General features: G+C 44.9%; 1 protein-coding gene across 3 annotated transcripts in view; it reads left to right on the top strand.

Annotated features, from left to right (window-relative positions):
* The window catches only part of UBXN7 (UBX domain protein 7), a 40,041-nt gene that overhangs the window by 10,290 nt on the left and 13,174 nt on the right, over window positions 1-16,577 (top strand). For all 3 annotated transcript variants that reach the window (XM_073674379.1, XM_073674377.1, XM_073674378.1), the window contains exon 5: window positions 7,065-7,177. In XM_073674379.1, coding sequence (XP_073530480.1) covers window positions 7,065-7,177 — 113 coding nt within the window. The remainder of the gene's footprint in view (window positions 1-7,064; window positions 7,178-16,577) is intronic.

Here is a 16,577-nt window from a genome sequence, read left to right as displayed (position 1 = left end):
CCTAAATGGTATCGATGAAAACGTCAGCTCGCAGCACAAAAAATAAGCACCCACCCTGCCCCAGATCCCGAAAAATGGAAGCGCTACAAGTCTTGGAAAATTGTGACAAACGCAAAAACTTTTATTGGTACAAATTTCGGATTTTTTCGCCACTTAAATAAAAAATGAACTATACAGGTTTGGTATCTGTGTACTCGTAGTGACCTGGGGAATCCTATCAGGTCAGTTTTACTATATAGTGAACATGGTCAGCAAAAAAAACTATTGTGGAATTGCACTTTTTTTCCCCCTCACCCATGACAGCACACCTTGAGAGAAGGATCCGCCCCATCAAGGACAGGAAACCGTCTGAAATAAAAGGGCGGTACCTCTCCCTCACTTCAGTTGGTTTCCTGTCCTTGATGGGAACCTGTCTGGAAAGAAGATGCAAAGCTTACCTGGGTCTGTTCCAGTGTGGAAGAGCGGGCACTGACCTGTGCACCGGATTCCAGCGTCTAGAAGCGCCGTCCGCAGCTCTCCTGGGGTCCTGCGTCCGAGCAGGCACACGCGGTGAGGCAGGCCTCGGCCTCCCGTAGACCGCTGCGACACCCTCCCCCTGCCGCTCCTGTCGATCGCGCTCCGGAGCGGCAACTTCCGGGTATGACGCGCCTGACGTCACGGCGCGGGGCACGCTGGGAGAAGGCGTGACGTCAGGGGGCGGCGCCCGTTCCAAGATGGCGCCCTGTGAAGCGCTCCAGGCCTGTTTTTTCTGTTTGAAGCCCCAGCCTTGGAAGAGGGTGAGGGCCCTTGAACCGGAGGAGGTTCTGAATGGCCCTATATTGGGGGGGGGGGGGTTATCCTGGGAGCGTGGAACGCTTCTGAAACATGGCTGACCAGGATAGCCAAGAGCAGCAGCTAAACCGACCCCCCCCCCCCCCACTCAGCTACGAACGGACGCCTATTACACGGACAGCCACTCGAGCAATCGCAGTCGCAGGAGCAAGGTCTCAAACACCTCTGGACCATCCAGAAAGGAATCATCGGTTCCGCTACAGCCTCTGAATCCGGTACCTGTTTGTGACTTCAGGGGTGAGTGATCTTCGTCAATGTCACCTTTTAGTAATGGGAAGTCTCTTATGTGCTTCCTTTTTTAGGAGCCTAGGAAGAGTAGCGCCAAGCAAAAGCACAGGATTTGTGCCCTATGCCAAACTTCCCTTCCCATAGACTGGCAAAAGCCGCTTTGCCTGAACTGCATTGCTAAAACTATAGCAGAAAATTCTCTGGATTTCTCATCTAATTTGAAATCCATAGTCCACGCAGAGGTTCAGGGATCCCTGAAAGGGTTGTTTAGAGGGAAGAAAAAATCCCATAGAGATGTCTCCTCCAACTCTGATTCCTCCCAGTCCGAGGATCTATGGCTGAGTGATTCATCATCCTCTTCCTCATCGGATAACGGTAGACCCTGCTTCCCCATTGAGAGTGCAGACAGACTGGTTAGAGCAGTCAGATCAACCATGGGTCTGGGGGAGGAGAAAGCATCCAAATCCCGGGAAGACGTTATGTTTGCGGGCCTTGGAGAAAAAAAGAGACGCTCCTTCCCAGTAAACACTAAAATTCAGGGCCTCATTGACCGAGAGGGGAAGAAACCAGAGAGATCAGGAGCCTTACCCTCCTTCTCTAAAAGAAGGTACTGCTTTGAAGAGAAGGACCCTGAGCCTTGGGATAAAATCCCTAAAGTTGACGAGACTGTAGCCAGGTCATCCAAAAAATCTTCCCTACCCTTGGAGGATTCAGGCGTCCTAAAGGATGCCCTGGATAAAAAGGCTGCGTCACACTTGGGAAGCTGCAGCAGGAGGCCTGAAGCCGGCGGTAGCTTGCACCTGTGTGGCGAGATCTCTAATGGTGTGTCTCCAACAATTGGAAGACCAACTTAGAGATAAAAAGATCCCTAGGGATAGAATCCTTTCCAATCTACCCCTAATCCAGGCAGCATCGGCCTTCCTGGCAGACTCTTCAGCGGACTCTGTCAGGCTTTCGGCTAGATCAGCTAGTCTATCTAATGTTGCCAGACGGGCCTTGTGGCTCAAGGGTTGTCCAGGCGACCTACAATCCAAACATAAATTATGTTCCCTCCCTTGTGACGGCAGACTCCTGTTTGGCCAGAAGCTGGATGACCTTTTAGAAAAAGCGGGCAATAGGAACAAAGGGTTCCCAGGATTTTCCGGGGACTCAAAAAGGTTTAGTTTTCGGAGGAGAAAATTTAATCTGGGTCGCCCTCCGGGAAACAGAAGAAGATGGGAGTCCAAAACCAAGAGGGAGTCAGGCTATATGTTTGGAGGACCGTCCTCAAATACAAAAAAGGTCTTCCCAATGATGCCAGGCCGGAGGTAGGGGGGAGTCTTTCCCACTTTCTTCCAGCTGGAAAGCCATTACATCAAACCCCTGGATTCTGAATATTGTGAGTGGTGGCCTGAAAATATGGTTCAGCCACATTCCTCGCGGGACCTTTATGATTACCCCCAATAGAAAGGTCCAGGAAGAACAAATAGCCCTGGAGTCGGAAATATTGGGGCTAGTAGAAACTGGTCCTTCTCGAAGTTTCGATACCACAAAGGGGGAAGGGATTCTATTCCCCTCTGTTCATGATAGAAAAAAACAACGGGTCCTTAAGGACCATCATCAACCTCAGGAGTCTAAACCAGTTGATAGAAAACCAGACCTTCAAGATGGAGTCAGTGAGCTCGGCAGTGAAGCTCTTGCACCACAATTGCTTTATGGCAGTAATAGACTTGAAGGACGCATATTATCACGTCCCAATTCATCCAGACTACCAGAAGTATCTGAGAGTAGCCCTGTTCATTCAGAAAGAGCTGAGACATTTTCAGTTTACTGCCCTACCCTTCGGCCTCTCCATAGCCCCGAGAATATTCACAAAATTAATAGCGGAAGTAACAACAGCCTTTCTACAAATCAAGAGCGTAGTGATCGTTCCCCATTTAGACGACTTTTTGGCAATAGGGAAATCAGAAATCCAATGCTCCAGTCATCTTCTAGACGTCACAGCGGTGTTGCATCAGCTAGGGTGGTTGGTAAATTTCCAAAAGTCAAAACTAACACCCTCAAGGACTCAGATCTTCCTAGGTCTAATCCTGGATTCTCGTCTTCAAGCATGCTTCCTCCCAGGAGACAAGGTACGCAAAATTATCAATTTAGTCTTGAAAGCTATGCGGTCTCCGGTGATATCCCTAAGAGAGGCAATGTCCCTCCTGGGCTCTGACGGCCTGTCTCCCAGCAGTCAAATGGGCTCAGGGGCATATGAGACTTCTTCAGTGGGAGGTCCTGTCAGCGCAGAGGTCCTTCAATGGGCATTTAGAAAGCAAGTTTTCTCTCTGCCCAGAAGCTGTAGATTCCCTTTCATGGTGGACAGACAGGGGAAAAATGACCTCAGGCGTGCAGTGGTCCAGACCAGTAGATCGGGTGATTACGACCGATGCGAGCAGCTCCGGATGAGGGGGTTCATCTAGCAGAGCTCTCAGTACAGGGTCACTGGACCTACCACGAGATGGGGGCATCCTCAAACTTAAAAGAACTTTGGGCAGTGGAGAAATCCCTGATAGGCTTCCTTCCCCACATTCAGGGTCACCACGTCCAGGTCAGGTCCTACAACCTGACATCAGTAGCCTATGTAAATCACCAGGGGGGAACAACGTCACGCTCCCTGATGGCTGTGGCAGACAGAATCCTTCATCTGGCAGAGCAACACCTCCCATCCCTCAGTGCCCTTCACATAAGGCGGGTAGAAAACGTAAGGGCAGATTTTCTCAGCCGCCACACCCTAAGACTGGGGGAATGGAGCTTAAACCTGGGGGTCTTCCAACAGAAGTATTTATAGCTGCTCGGTTAAATCGCTCCCGTGTGCATGATTTGCAACTGTTTGGCAGCTTTATTACATGTGAGGAATGTATAAGAAATAGACATTCCTCTCATGTAATAAAACTGTCAAACAGTCGCAAATCATGCACACGGGAGTGATTCAAGCATATCACAGAGCAACTGTAAATACTCGGTGCTCGGCCCGAGCGTACTCGGCGAAAGGGTTAACAGAAAATACTCGCTCAACACTACCCAAGAGGCCTTGGTTCTCCCTGCTTCGACTAATGTCGATTTCAGATCCCTGGGTTCTACCAGAGAGGCCGGACCTTCTCATTCAGGGACCAGTATTCCACACCCAAGCCAGAGGTTTCCACCTTGCGGCGTGGAATTTGAGAGGTCACTACTAAGTAATAAGGGGTTTTCACCAGGGTTAGTCTCTACCTTGCTGGGTAGTAGGAAACCAATAACGACTAAAATTTATAACCGAGTCTGGAGGAAATTTCTAGAATTTATTGATGCCCCGTTATCAGACAAGCCTCCAATCAAGGGAATCCTGGAGTTTCTGCAAAAGAGGCGTGACCTGGGTTTAGCCAGAGGGACTCTTAAAGTTCTGGTGTCGGCCTTGGGGGCACTCTATAATTGTTACTTGGCTGAGAATAGGTGGGTCTATTTATCAAGTCCTGTGCCAGAGCCAGACCGGTTCGGTCCCCTTAGAATTCCTTCCTAGGACCTGAATTTGGTCTTGAATGCACTTACCAGTGACCCGTTCGAGCCCCTACAGGATGTCTCTCCAAAGATCCTCACCCTTAAGATCATCCTCTTAGTGGCCTTAACATTTGCTCGTAGGGTGGGTGACCTGCAGGCCCTTTCGGTTGGTCCTCCCTACACACAAATTTATGATGATAGGGTCACCTTGCGACCAGATCCAGCATACTTTCCCAAGGTGGTATCTAGATTTCACTGTAACCAGGAGATTGTACTACCCTTATTTTGCAGCAATCCAAAAAACCCAGGGGAAGTTAGGTTCCATAACCTAGATGTTAGAAGATCCCTACTACAGTACATTAACATGACTAGTGTATGGAGGAAGGACCATTCCTTGTTCCTGGCCTTTCAGGGGAATAGGAAAGGTCACGGGGTGTCCAAGGGTACAATTTCTAGGTGGCTTAGGGAGGCCATTTGTTTAGCATATACGTCCACAGGAGTTCCGGCCCCGGACAATGTCAAGGCTCATTCCACCAGAGCCGTCGCAACCTCCTGGGCGGAGAGGGCAGACATCTCAATCAATCATATATGTAGAGCTGCTACTTGGTCTACACCATCCACCTTCTATAAACACTATCGGTTGGATCTGTCCTCCTCTGACCTCACCTTTGGGAGAAGGGCACTTCAGGCGGTGGTCCCTCCCTAGGGTGCTCATAATTCTCCAAAATTCTCTCAAGGTGTACTGTCATGGGTGAGGAGAAAACACCGAGGTTACTTACCTGAAGCCGGTTTTTCCTGAACCCATGACAGAACCTGTAGTCCCCCCCCCCCCCCACTCCCCTATTTTCGTTTTCTCACACCCTGGTGTGCACTGTTTTGGGTGTTGTATATATTTTAGGTGTTGGTTATATGTCTAACTTTTTTGGGAGGTTCTCTCAATGCTCTGTAAACAACTGAAGCGAGGGGGAGGTATCGCCCTTTTATTTCAGACGGTTTCCTGTCCTTGATGGGGCGGATCCCTCTCTCAAGGTGTGCTGTCATGGGTTCAGGAAAAACCGGCTACCGGTAAGTAACTGTTACGGATCCGGTTGGTGGAACCTCTGTGCCGCGATGCAAGGAGGGACCCAGAGGGCCGTAACTAAGTATCAACTCAGACCGACCCTGGTCGTACGGCGGCTAACGACTCCGTGACCAGGGAGGGACCGAGCAGAGGGACCAGGTGCTACTCTGGGGACGACCTTGTAAGAGAGCAGGTGGCTCCCACGGGTCAGCAGACTGGGACTGACCGGTATAGCGCATGGACACAACAGGCAGGCAGCAGTCTCTGGATAGTAGACAGGTGGTCACGGCAAGTGATGGCAGGAGTCTCCAGGTGGACTGCAGGTGGTCACGGCAAGTGACGGCAGGTAACAGGCAGGTCACAGGAAAGTGCTCCCAGGTGAGCGGGCTGGCAGGCACGGCAGGTAACAGGCGGGCAACAGGCAAGTGCTCCCAGGTGAGCGGGCTAGCAGGCACGGCAGGTAGCAGGCAGGTAACTGGCGGGTACTTCCTGGTAAGCAGGCGGACTGGCCCATAGACAGACTGGCGCGTTGAACGGAAGGCAGACTGTCGGGCTGGAGAGTAGTCAGACTGGCGGACTGGAACAGTAGTCAGGCTGGCAACTGGACCTGAGGGCTGAAGCAGAGGTAAGTATGCTGTGCATCAACTTTGCCCAGGCACCTCCATTTTGGAGAAGGTGCCTTATATATGGGAGGACCCTCGGCTATTGGCCGGGGACTCCTTAGGACAGCGCGCGCGGCCCCTTTAAGAGAGAGGGAGCGCGCGCCCTAAGCACAGTACCTGGGAAGCTGCACGCGCCGGCAGCAGCAGCAGGAAGAGGAGCGCAGGAGGACGCCGCGCGGGGAGGTGAGAGGGGGGCAGAGACGCCGATGCTACAGTAACCTTGGTGTTTTTTGCAATTTCAGCCATTTCCAGTACAATATTTGGTAAAATCAATGGTTTCCTTCAAAAGTTTAACTCGTCCCACAAAGAGCAAGCCCTCACACTGCTATATTGATGGAAAAATAAAAAAGTTATGGGTCTTGGAAGAAGGGAAGAAAAAAAAAAACGAGAGGAAAAAAAGAAAATGGCTTGGATGTGAAGGGAGTTAAACAATGTTTTAACTCACAGAAAGTGTCACCTGCAATCCCATACTGTCCTGTCTGTATACTCTCTGTGGTATGATCAGGCCATGTTCTTGCACGGTCAGACACAGCCATTACACAGTACACAGCAGGGGCACATTTATAAGATTATCTCAGAACAGGAACATTTTATTGAAACACATCCAATTGTGGAAGTTGTTATTATTCCAAAATATATTAAAATTAACTTTTGTTTGTGGGAAAACACCTTTTAAGGTTTACATTATCTGCCAGATAAATGTTATATACTGTATAATTATGGGGAAACCCTTTCATGAAATCCTAACTAACTCTTGTTTTCCTGCTCTTCCTGGGTCTCCACAGTCCGACAAGAACAGGAATTGCGGAACGGAGGAGCAGTTGATAAGAAATTGACTACGTTGGCAGATCTTTTTCGACCACCCATTGACATAATGCATAAAGGCAGTTTTGAGACAGTAAGTGTTTAGTTATAAGTGTCTGTGTGCACGTTCACTTCTCATGTGTTATGTCATGTATTATCCTTATCCTTTCAGATTACAGATTTTTTTCCATACACTGCTGAATAGTTTACAATACTATGAATGGTTCATTGCCTATTCTAAAAATCTGTTAAAAAGCCTCTAGTCTACCACTGCGTTTCCTATAATATTCGGTGTTTTCAATCCTAATGAAACTAAGCTGGAAGAAGAGACACAAGTTATATGAAACTTTGTCAGTGCATATACAGTGGTGTGAAAGTGTTTGTCCCCTTCCTGATTTCTTATTCTTTTGCATGCTTGTCACACTTAATGTTTCAGATCACAAAACAAATTTAAATATTAGACAAAGATAACACAAGTAAGCACAAAATGCAGTTTTTAAATTAAGGTCTTTATTATTAAGGGGAAAATAAATCCAAACCTACAGGGCCCTGTGTAAAAAAATGATTGCTGGTTCTGCCACCCTTAGCAGCAATAACTTCAATCAAGCATTTGTGATAACTGGCAATGAGTCTTTTACAACACTCTGGAGGAATTTTGGCCATTCATTTCTGCAAAATTGTTGTAATTCGGCCACGTTGGAGGGTGTCCGAGCATGAACCGCCTTTTTAAGGTCGTCTCACAGCACCTTAATTGGATTGAGGTCAGGACTTTGACTAGGCCACTCCAAAGGCTTAGTTTTGTTTTTCTTAAGCCATTCAGAGGTGGATTTGTTGATGTGTTTTGGATCATTGTCCTGCTGCATAACCCAAGTGCGCTTCAGCTTGAGGTCACGAACAGATGGCCGGACATTCTCCTTAAGGATTTTTTGGTAGACAGCAGAATTCATGATTTCATTTACCACAGCATGTCTTCCAGGTCCTGAACCAGCAAAACAGCCCCAGACCATCAAACTACCACCACCATATTTTACTGTTGGTATGATGTTCCTTTTCTGAAATGCTGTGTTACTTCTACGCCAGATGTAATGGGACATACATCCTCCAAAAAGTTCAACTTTTGTCTTGTCAGTCCACAGAGTATTCTCCCAAAAGTCTTGGCGATCAAGATGTTTTCTGGCAAAACTGAGACGAGCCTTTTATGTTCTTTTTTTCTCAGCAGTGGTTTTCTTCTTGGAACTCTCCCATGCATTACATTTTTGTCCATTCTCTCTCTTATGGTGGAGTTATAAACACTGACCTTAACTGAGTCAAGTGAGGCCTGCAGTTCTTTGGATGTTGTTGTGGGGTCTTTTGTGACCTCTTGGATGAGTCACCGCTGGGCTTTTGGGGTAATTTTGGTCTGCCGGCCACTCCTGGGAAGGTTCATAACTTCCATGTTTTTGCCATTTCTGGATAATGGCTCTCACTGTGGTTCGCTGAAGTCACAAAGCTTTAGAAATGGCTTTATAACCTTTTCCAGACTGATAGATCTCAATTACTTTGTTTTTCATTTATTCCTGAATTTCTTTGTAATAGCAGCATGATGTTTAGCTTTTGAGTATCTTTTGGTCTACTTCACTTTGCAGATCCTATTTAAGTGAACTCTTGATTGAGAACAGGTGTGGCAGTAATCAGGCCTGTGTGTGGCTAGGGAAATTGAACTCCGCTTCCCAAAAATGTGATAAACCACAGTTAATTTATGTTTTAACTCCTTTAAAGCCTGGGGCGTATTAGTACGTCCCAGGTCATCACCCCTGGTTCAGTGAGGGCTCCGGCGCTGAGCCCGCACTGAACCGGGCACATGTCAGCTGATTTATACAGCTGACATGTGCCCGCAACGGCCGCGGGTGGAATCTCGATCCACTCATGGCTGTTAACCAGTTAAATGCCGCTGTCAATCTCTGACAGCGGCATTTAACATGGCCGAGTCGGAGGTGCGGCATTAGTCCCGCCCATCGGTGACCCCGTCACATGATCGCGGGTCACCGATGCGTGGGCATGACAACCCAGGGTCTGCAGCAGACCCCTGTGGGTGTCATGTAAAGATTGCTATGAGGGCCGCCTAGTGGCTTGCGCTCATAGCACATGAGCATTTCTACTGCATACAGGCGATCTGCTCATTGCCTCTGTAGCAGAGGCAATCAGACAACTGCTGCTTCTAGTCTCCTATGGAGACTATTGAAACATGCAGAAAGTGTAAAAAAAAAAATTTTTTAAAAATATATATATATATATATAAAAGTTTAAAATCACCCCCCTTTCGCCCCATTCAACATAAAATAATAATAAAAAAAAACCTTATACAAAACTTTGGTATCGCCGTGTTCAGAATCGCCCGATCTATCAATATAAAAAAAGAATTAATCCGATCGGTAAACGGCGTAACGAGAAAAAAATTCTAAACGCTAGAATTAACTTTTTTTGGTCACCGCAACAGTGCAATAAAATGCAATAACGGGCGATCAAAACATCGGATGTACCCCAAAATGGTATCAATAAAAACGTCCGCTCGTTGTGCAAAAAATAAGCCCTCACCCGGCCCCAGGTCCCGAAAAATGGAGATGCTACGGGTCTCGCCATTTGTTTTTTTTTTTTAAGAAAACTGGATTTTTTTTTTCACCGCTTAAATTATAAAAGAACCTATACAGGTTTGGTGTCTACGAACTCATAATGACCTGGAGAATAAGAATGGCAGGTCAGTTTTAGCATTCAGTGAACGTTGTAAAAAAAATATATATATAAATCTGTGGTATTGCACTTTTTTTTGCAATTTCATCGCATTTGGAAATTTTTCCCGTACACGATATGGTAAAACCAGTAATGTTGTTCAAAAGTACAACTTGTCCCACAAAAAATAAGCCCTCACTTGGCCATATTGACCGAAATATAAAAACGCTATGGCTTTGGGAACAAGGGGAGCAAAAAATGAAAACGGAAAATCCTAAGGTCCTTAAGGTGTTAAGGGGGCAGGGGGAGTGTTGGGAATCATATTTTCACACCGGGCCCTGTAGGTTTGGATTTATTTTTCCCTTAATAATAAAGACCTACATTTAAAAACTGCATTTTTTGTTTACTTGTGTTCTCTTTTTCTAATATTGGAAACATGCAAAAGAATAAGAAATCAGGAAGGGGTGAACACTTTTTCACGCCACTGTAGATATTATATCTTTGATCTTGGTTTGTTAACACATATTGTGGTAGGCTCTGTTCACATCACGTTCAGAGCCTATGTTGGAGATTTACATCAGGAGAATCTCCCTATGTAAGTCTCCGACCCAAGGCTGCAACGTAGTCCACTGTTAAAGGGAATCTGTCACCCCCATAACTTGATTAACTATTTATACAGTCATATATGGAATGTGGCTTCTCTAAAAATCATATCTGCAGTATAGATTTCACTTCTTCAGCTTTTATTAAAAACTGTTTTATTTCATATGCAAATAAGAGCTCCTCAGTGCACTGTGCCCCTTGGATCACCGTGCCACACACTCTCTTTTAGCTTGCTTGCCCCAAGCAAGCGTTGCCTGATTGGAGTGCTAGACATTGCACGTTTGCACTGACACTGCCGGACCTGAACAGCCATGCGCACACAGTGTCAGTGCGGGCAGGTGCTCTTCTCTCTCTCTTGTCTGCATTAGCTGCTCAATACGCACAGGATCACAGAGTTAGGGGGATACCTATACAGACAGGAGAGGGGGATGAGGGAGCGCCCACACTGACACTGCGCACCCGCTGGGCTGCTGCAGTGTCATTGCAGAGTGCACTGATGGGGCTTCAATACTGGCAGTGCGAACATCAAATCAATCACAAATCCAGCTAAGGGGAGGTGTGCAACATGGTGATAGAGGGGTCAGAACAGTGCACTGAGCCCTGGCCCACTCCTTCATTTGCATACAGAGTAAAATAGTTTTTCTGTGCAACTAAAAAAGTGAAATCTATTCTGCAAGTATGAGTTTTATAAGGAGTAAGTCCCCTGCCTGTCTGTATAAGCAGTTTAAATTGAGTTTTAGGGGTGACAGACTCTTTTAAATGATAGCGACCTACTCCATTTAAAGTGGGGGGGATGGATATTATAAAATTATTTTTTTAACACCTAACTGAGCTCATGGGAAAAAGTAAGCAGAAAGCCCCCACCGTTCATGCTGGTGATAGTTTCATTAGCCCTATGGTGAACATGAGTATAATTTTTGCTGCCAGTAGACATAAGTATACCTGAAAGGAAAATGTATGGAATAGACTAATGGACAACACTATTTCATACAGTTACAAACAGATGCCGTGCTGTGTAAGGTTATTTTTCCCCTTTATGTTAGACCCTATAGATGCTTGATGGCATACTCTGGAGGTCACTTGTCAGGAACTGTTCCTGGTGTGTACGTCATCCAGAGCCATGTAATGTTATCAGGTCGTGAGTAATGGGTGGGAGATACCAGGCTGTAGGGAACCTTTTACGGAGTGCTGAAATAGAATAAAAACATGATAATAGCATAGGCAGTTCTGCTATTACACATGTTATTTTTCTGATTTCAGAACCCCTTAAAAGGAGAAGTAATGTAGTAAATGGAAGAAATCCCGAGAAGACCCATTAACTTCAGTGCGGGAGAACACAATGTTCTGCATCCTGTAAGCACAAAATGTGAGTTGGGCATCTCATCTCGAATTGTGTGCACCTTCCTACTTGGCTGTTGTAGATTCTAGCTTAGTGAGGCACCCGCACATTTTTTTTTAAGTTATAAAACAAATATTGGGCCAAATCAACGAACAAGTAATTCCCCATAAAGTACTGTATTTTTCATACTATAAGACGCACCCCAGGTTTAGACAGCCGAAAATGGGAAAAACATTTTTGCTGTTAAAACTTCCCTAGCAGTGTAAAGTGGAGGGGTCATTATCAGTAATTTTAATGATCTGGGGTAGTGTAGGGAGTTTATAAATCTATTCTTGCTGTCTATGCAGTGTGTATTATACAATGAGCTGGCTCCAATGTATAATCATTTGCAGCGCTGTCTCATAATGAAGTTCACTGCAGCAACTACTGCCTCGCTTTTTATTATAGCTGACAATAATAAGATCCCCTACCTCTGGCCAATTATGATTATAAGGGACCTTGCTTAGCCATTGCATAAGTCACATTTTAAATGTTTCAGATCATAACACAATTTAAATATTAGACAAAGATAACACAAGTAAACACAAAATGCAGTTTTTAAATGAAGGTCTTTATTATTAAAGGGAAAAGAAATCCAAACCTACAGGGCTCTTTGTGAAACAGTGATTGCCCCCTAAACCTAATAACTGATTGGACCACCCTTAGCAACAACAACTGCAATCAAGCGTTTGTGATAACTGGCCAGGAGTCTTTTACAACGCTCTGGAGGAATTTTGGCCACTCATCTTTGCAAAATTGTTGTAATTCAGCCACATTGGAGGGTTTCCGAGCATGAGCCGCCTTTTTAACGTGGTGCCATAGCATCTCAATCGGATTAAGGCCAGGACTTTGCCTAGGCCAATCCAAAGACTTAATTTTGTTTTTCTTAAGCCATTCAGAAACTTGCTGGTGTGTTTTGGATCATTGTCCTGCTGCATAACCCAAGTGCGCTTCAGCTTGAGGGCACAAACAGATGACCGGACATTCTCCTTCAGGATCTTTTGGTAGACAGCAGAATTCATGGTTCCATTTACCGCAGCATATCTTCCATGTCCTGAAGCAGCAAAAGAGCCCCAGACCATCACACTACCACCACCATGTTTTACTGTTAGTATCAGGGCTGTGGAGTGGGTAAGCCAAACCTGCGACTCCGACTCCTCAATTTCCCTTACACTGACTACGACTCTGACTCCCACATATATTGCTTATATTTAAGTGAAAAATTTATTGTAGTACAATGTGAACATTAGACATTTAATCATTTTTATGATACAATAATCAAGATATTTAGATAGAATATATATTTATTGGAATACAACTTTAGAACACAAACTGTAATAAATTGTAAATATTTAATACACTAAGTAATATCGAATATATATATATATATATATATATATATATATATATAAGCACTATGTAAGTGGCAAAAAACAGTTTTCAACAAAAACATACTAAATAACATTTGTGCAGTCTATGAATTTGTTCTAAGAAATAGTATCGCCTCCTTCAGGTCCTCCTTCATAGACTACCTCAAATCTGACCTAATTATTTTAAGGCTAGAGAACAACCTTTCTACACTAACTTGGGTTGGAGGCAAAGCCGTAACCACATGGGCAACATCTCTAACAATTTCCGGGTATAAAAGAATTGCCTCGTGCACAGTCAGTTTTGATGAACGGTTGAATTTTTCTATTTCTTTGAGAGCAAGTGAAACATTTTGCTGAAATATGGTCAATCTGCTTGCTATAGGAGACGGAGTGAAATCTTTTTCCTTGCAGCAACGGCTTTGCCTGCTCCATGTTATCCGAATACTTGTCAAAGTCAAACTCCTCATCTGATGAGGATGACGATATGGCAGCAGTAGCACTGTCAGGACCCAAGTCCTCTAGCGCCTGGCAGTCCTCCTGTAGGCCACTCATCCTAACTGCTACCTCAGTCAGAGCTTCTTTTCCTTTAGTAAGCTGTTGATCATCAAGCAGTATACAATGACTTTGGTCCACATAAACAGCTGCCTGAAAATTTTTATTTTCCAATAGCTGTGTCTCTCTCCTTTTCATTGAAGCAGAAATGGCATCTGCGATTAAGCCTCCTCTTTGGGACAGGCAAAATAGCAAGTTCTTCCACTCCCTTATGAAAATGCCAGGAGTTAAATCCTCAGCTTGTAATTTTTTAGTCACGGTAAATGGGTGATTAAGCAATTCCTTCAATTCAACCACCTGTGTCCATTGACCTTCATTTAGGGTTACCTGATGGTTCGCCATATCTATAAGAAACGGTTTTAGTTCAAGCAATCGCTCAATCATTAAATAAGTGCTGCCCCACCGAGTGGCTTGATTGACAATTGCCCCTTTCCCAGCACCTCTCTTCAAGATGGAATCAATTTTAGGGGTTCTGGCGGCAATAACCAATTTCCTCACTTTTCCAATCAGATTTCCAGCATGTCCCTCTTGCAGACTATCTCTTATTGCCAGCTGCAGCGTGTGCACAACACAGGAAAGTGTTTTGAAGCAGCTTCAACAAGATCTTCTATTTCTAAAGTATAATTTTGCTGTTCTTCTGTTGTAATATCTGTTTGCTCCTCAGTTACATGAACAGCACTGTGGCCTTCCATCTCAAACATACTGAATCCTAAATTTTCTTCTAGCTTGTTGTTCATTACTCTCATCAGTTTAATTGTACTTATCATGTTTGAAGCATTGTCCGTTACAATAGCAAGAACCTGTTCTTTTTTGAGTTCATAATCTTGCAGAACTTTTTCCACTAAGGCCTGGAGAAACTGGCTTGTGTGTTGAGCTTTAGTATCTTTTACTGCCAGTGTCTTGGTAACAATTTCTTTGTTGTCACAAACATATCGAACATTGATGGCAAAATAGTTCACTCTGTGACGTGTGCAGGCATCCATTTTAAAAAACATGAAGCGTATTTTGAGAGTCTTTTTAAAAATATTCCCCACAAACTGCATTGATCTACTGCACCCAATGTATTATATATTTTAGGAGTTGGAGTCGGTCCATTTTATACCGACTCCGACTCCACCAAAATGAGCACCGACTCCACGACTCCGACTCCAAAGCCCTGGTTAGTATGATGTTCCTTTTCTGAAGTGCTGTGTTACTTCTACGCCAGATCTAATGGGACATACACCTTCCAAAAGGTTCAACTTTTGTCTCGTCAGTCCACAGAGTATACTCTCAAAAGTCTTGGCGAGATCAAGATGTTTTCTGGCAAAACTGAGACGAGCCTTTATGTTCTCTTTGCTCAGCAGTGGTTTTCATCTTGGAACGCTGCCATTTTTGCCCAGTCTCTTTCTTGTTGTGGAGCCATGAACACTGACCTTAAGTGAGGCCTGCAGTTCTTTGGATGTTGTTGTTGGGTCTTTTGTGACCTCTTGGATGAGTTTTCACTGCACTCCTGGGGTAATTTTGGTCAGCCGGCCACTCCTGGGAAGGTTCACCGCTGGTCCATGTTTTTGCCATTTGTGGATAATGGGTCTCATTGAGTTTCACTGGAGTCCCAAATGCGGTGTCTGCATTTTCCTCCATCGCAGGAAGCTGCCTCTGGACTTTAAGTGTATGTGCACACAATCAGTACTGTCATCGCTTTGAACGCAGTATACTTTATGCTGCGTCCAAACCGCTGCACGCAAGTGAATCCGTAGGTGTTCATTGAACCATGCGGATCCACCACAATCAACAATACATTGCACTGGTCTAATTTCTCTTGCGGAGACTAGCGACTCCGCAATGGAAATTGACATGCTGCGGTCTGGAAAGACACGCCTCATGTCAGTTTCCGCGAGTGATCCGCAGGTGCACAAACGCATAGTGGGCATGGGATTTCTTGAAATCCCATCCACTTTGCTTGTAATGTGGAACGCTGTGGTTTGCATGTTTACTGACCGAGTGCACATACCCCAAGACGCACGCTTTTTAGCAAGAATTTTTCTTGTTAAAAAGTGCATCTTAAAGTGCGAAAAATATAGTATATGTGTTTGCTAGATTTTTTGAATTGTCCAAACTCATATATATTATCCCAGGAATCTTGCAGGACCCATAGACTGGCCATACATATTAGATGACTGTCAGCTGAACGATGCTTTGAGCGATTGCTTGGCCGATAGTCATCTCGGCCATCATTCTTATCTGGGCTGTGGAGTCGGTAAGCCAAACCTCCGACTCCTCAATTTCCATGACACCGACTCCACGACTCCGACTCCCTCATACATGGCTCATATTTAAGTGATAAATTTACTGTAACACAGTCATCTCAGCTAAAAGTCTAGACCCTTAGATCAGGAATAGGACATTTCATAACTTTCCCAAATTCTTATGAAAAAATATTCCCCACAAACTGCATTGAACTACTGTACCCAATTTATTATATATTTTAGGAGTCGAAGTTGGTCCATTTTATACTGACTCCAACTCCACCAAAATGGGCTCCGACTCTCCGACTCCACAGCCCTGACTCTCATACACAAGAGCTCTGGTTCGGCCGAGTGCGTCTGTTTTCTATGAGAAAGCTGCCGACTGACACGTTGGCCGGTGACTTATCTCATGCAGTATAATGTGATCAGAAGTCCAAAATCGGATTCACCAAGCAAAAATCATATCTGCAAAAAATGGGAGAACAATGGATGGCTAATGAATGGATCAGTTGTCCATAGACTTCAATGTTAAAAAAGTGGATCCAGCAGAGATCCTTTTTTGAAAAATGAACTAAAAGTTGTCCGCACAGTTTTGTTGTCAAGTGAATTCTGCTGGCTCCGTTGTAACGGATCATTACTGGACATATGAACATAGCC

This window comes from Phyllobates terribilis, unplaced genomic scaffold (assembly GCF_046119375.1).
Source record: "Phyllobates terribilis strain yellow unplaced genomic scaffold, ASM4611937v1 Scaffold_3__8_contigs__length_932513732, whole genome shotgun sequence".
Taxonomy (NCBI): domain Eukaryota; kingdom Metazoa; phylum Chordata; class Amphibia; order Anura; family Dendrobatidae; genus Phyllobates; species Phyllobates terribilis.
The sequence above is the reverse complement of the archived record's forward strand: the minus strand, read 5'-3'. Positions and strand labels throughout refer to the sequence as shown.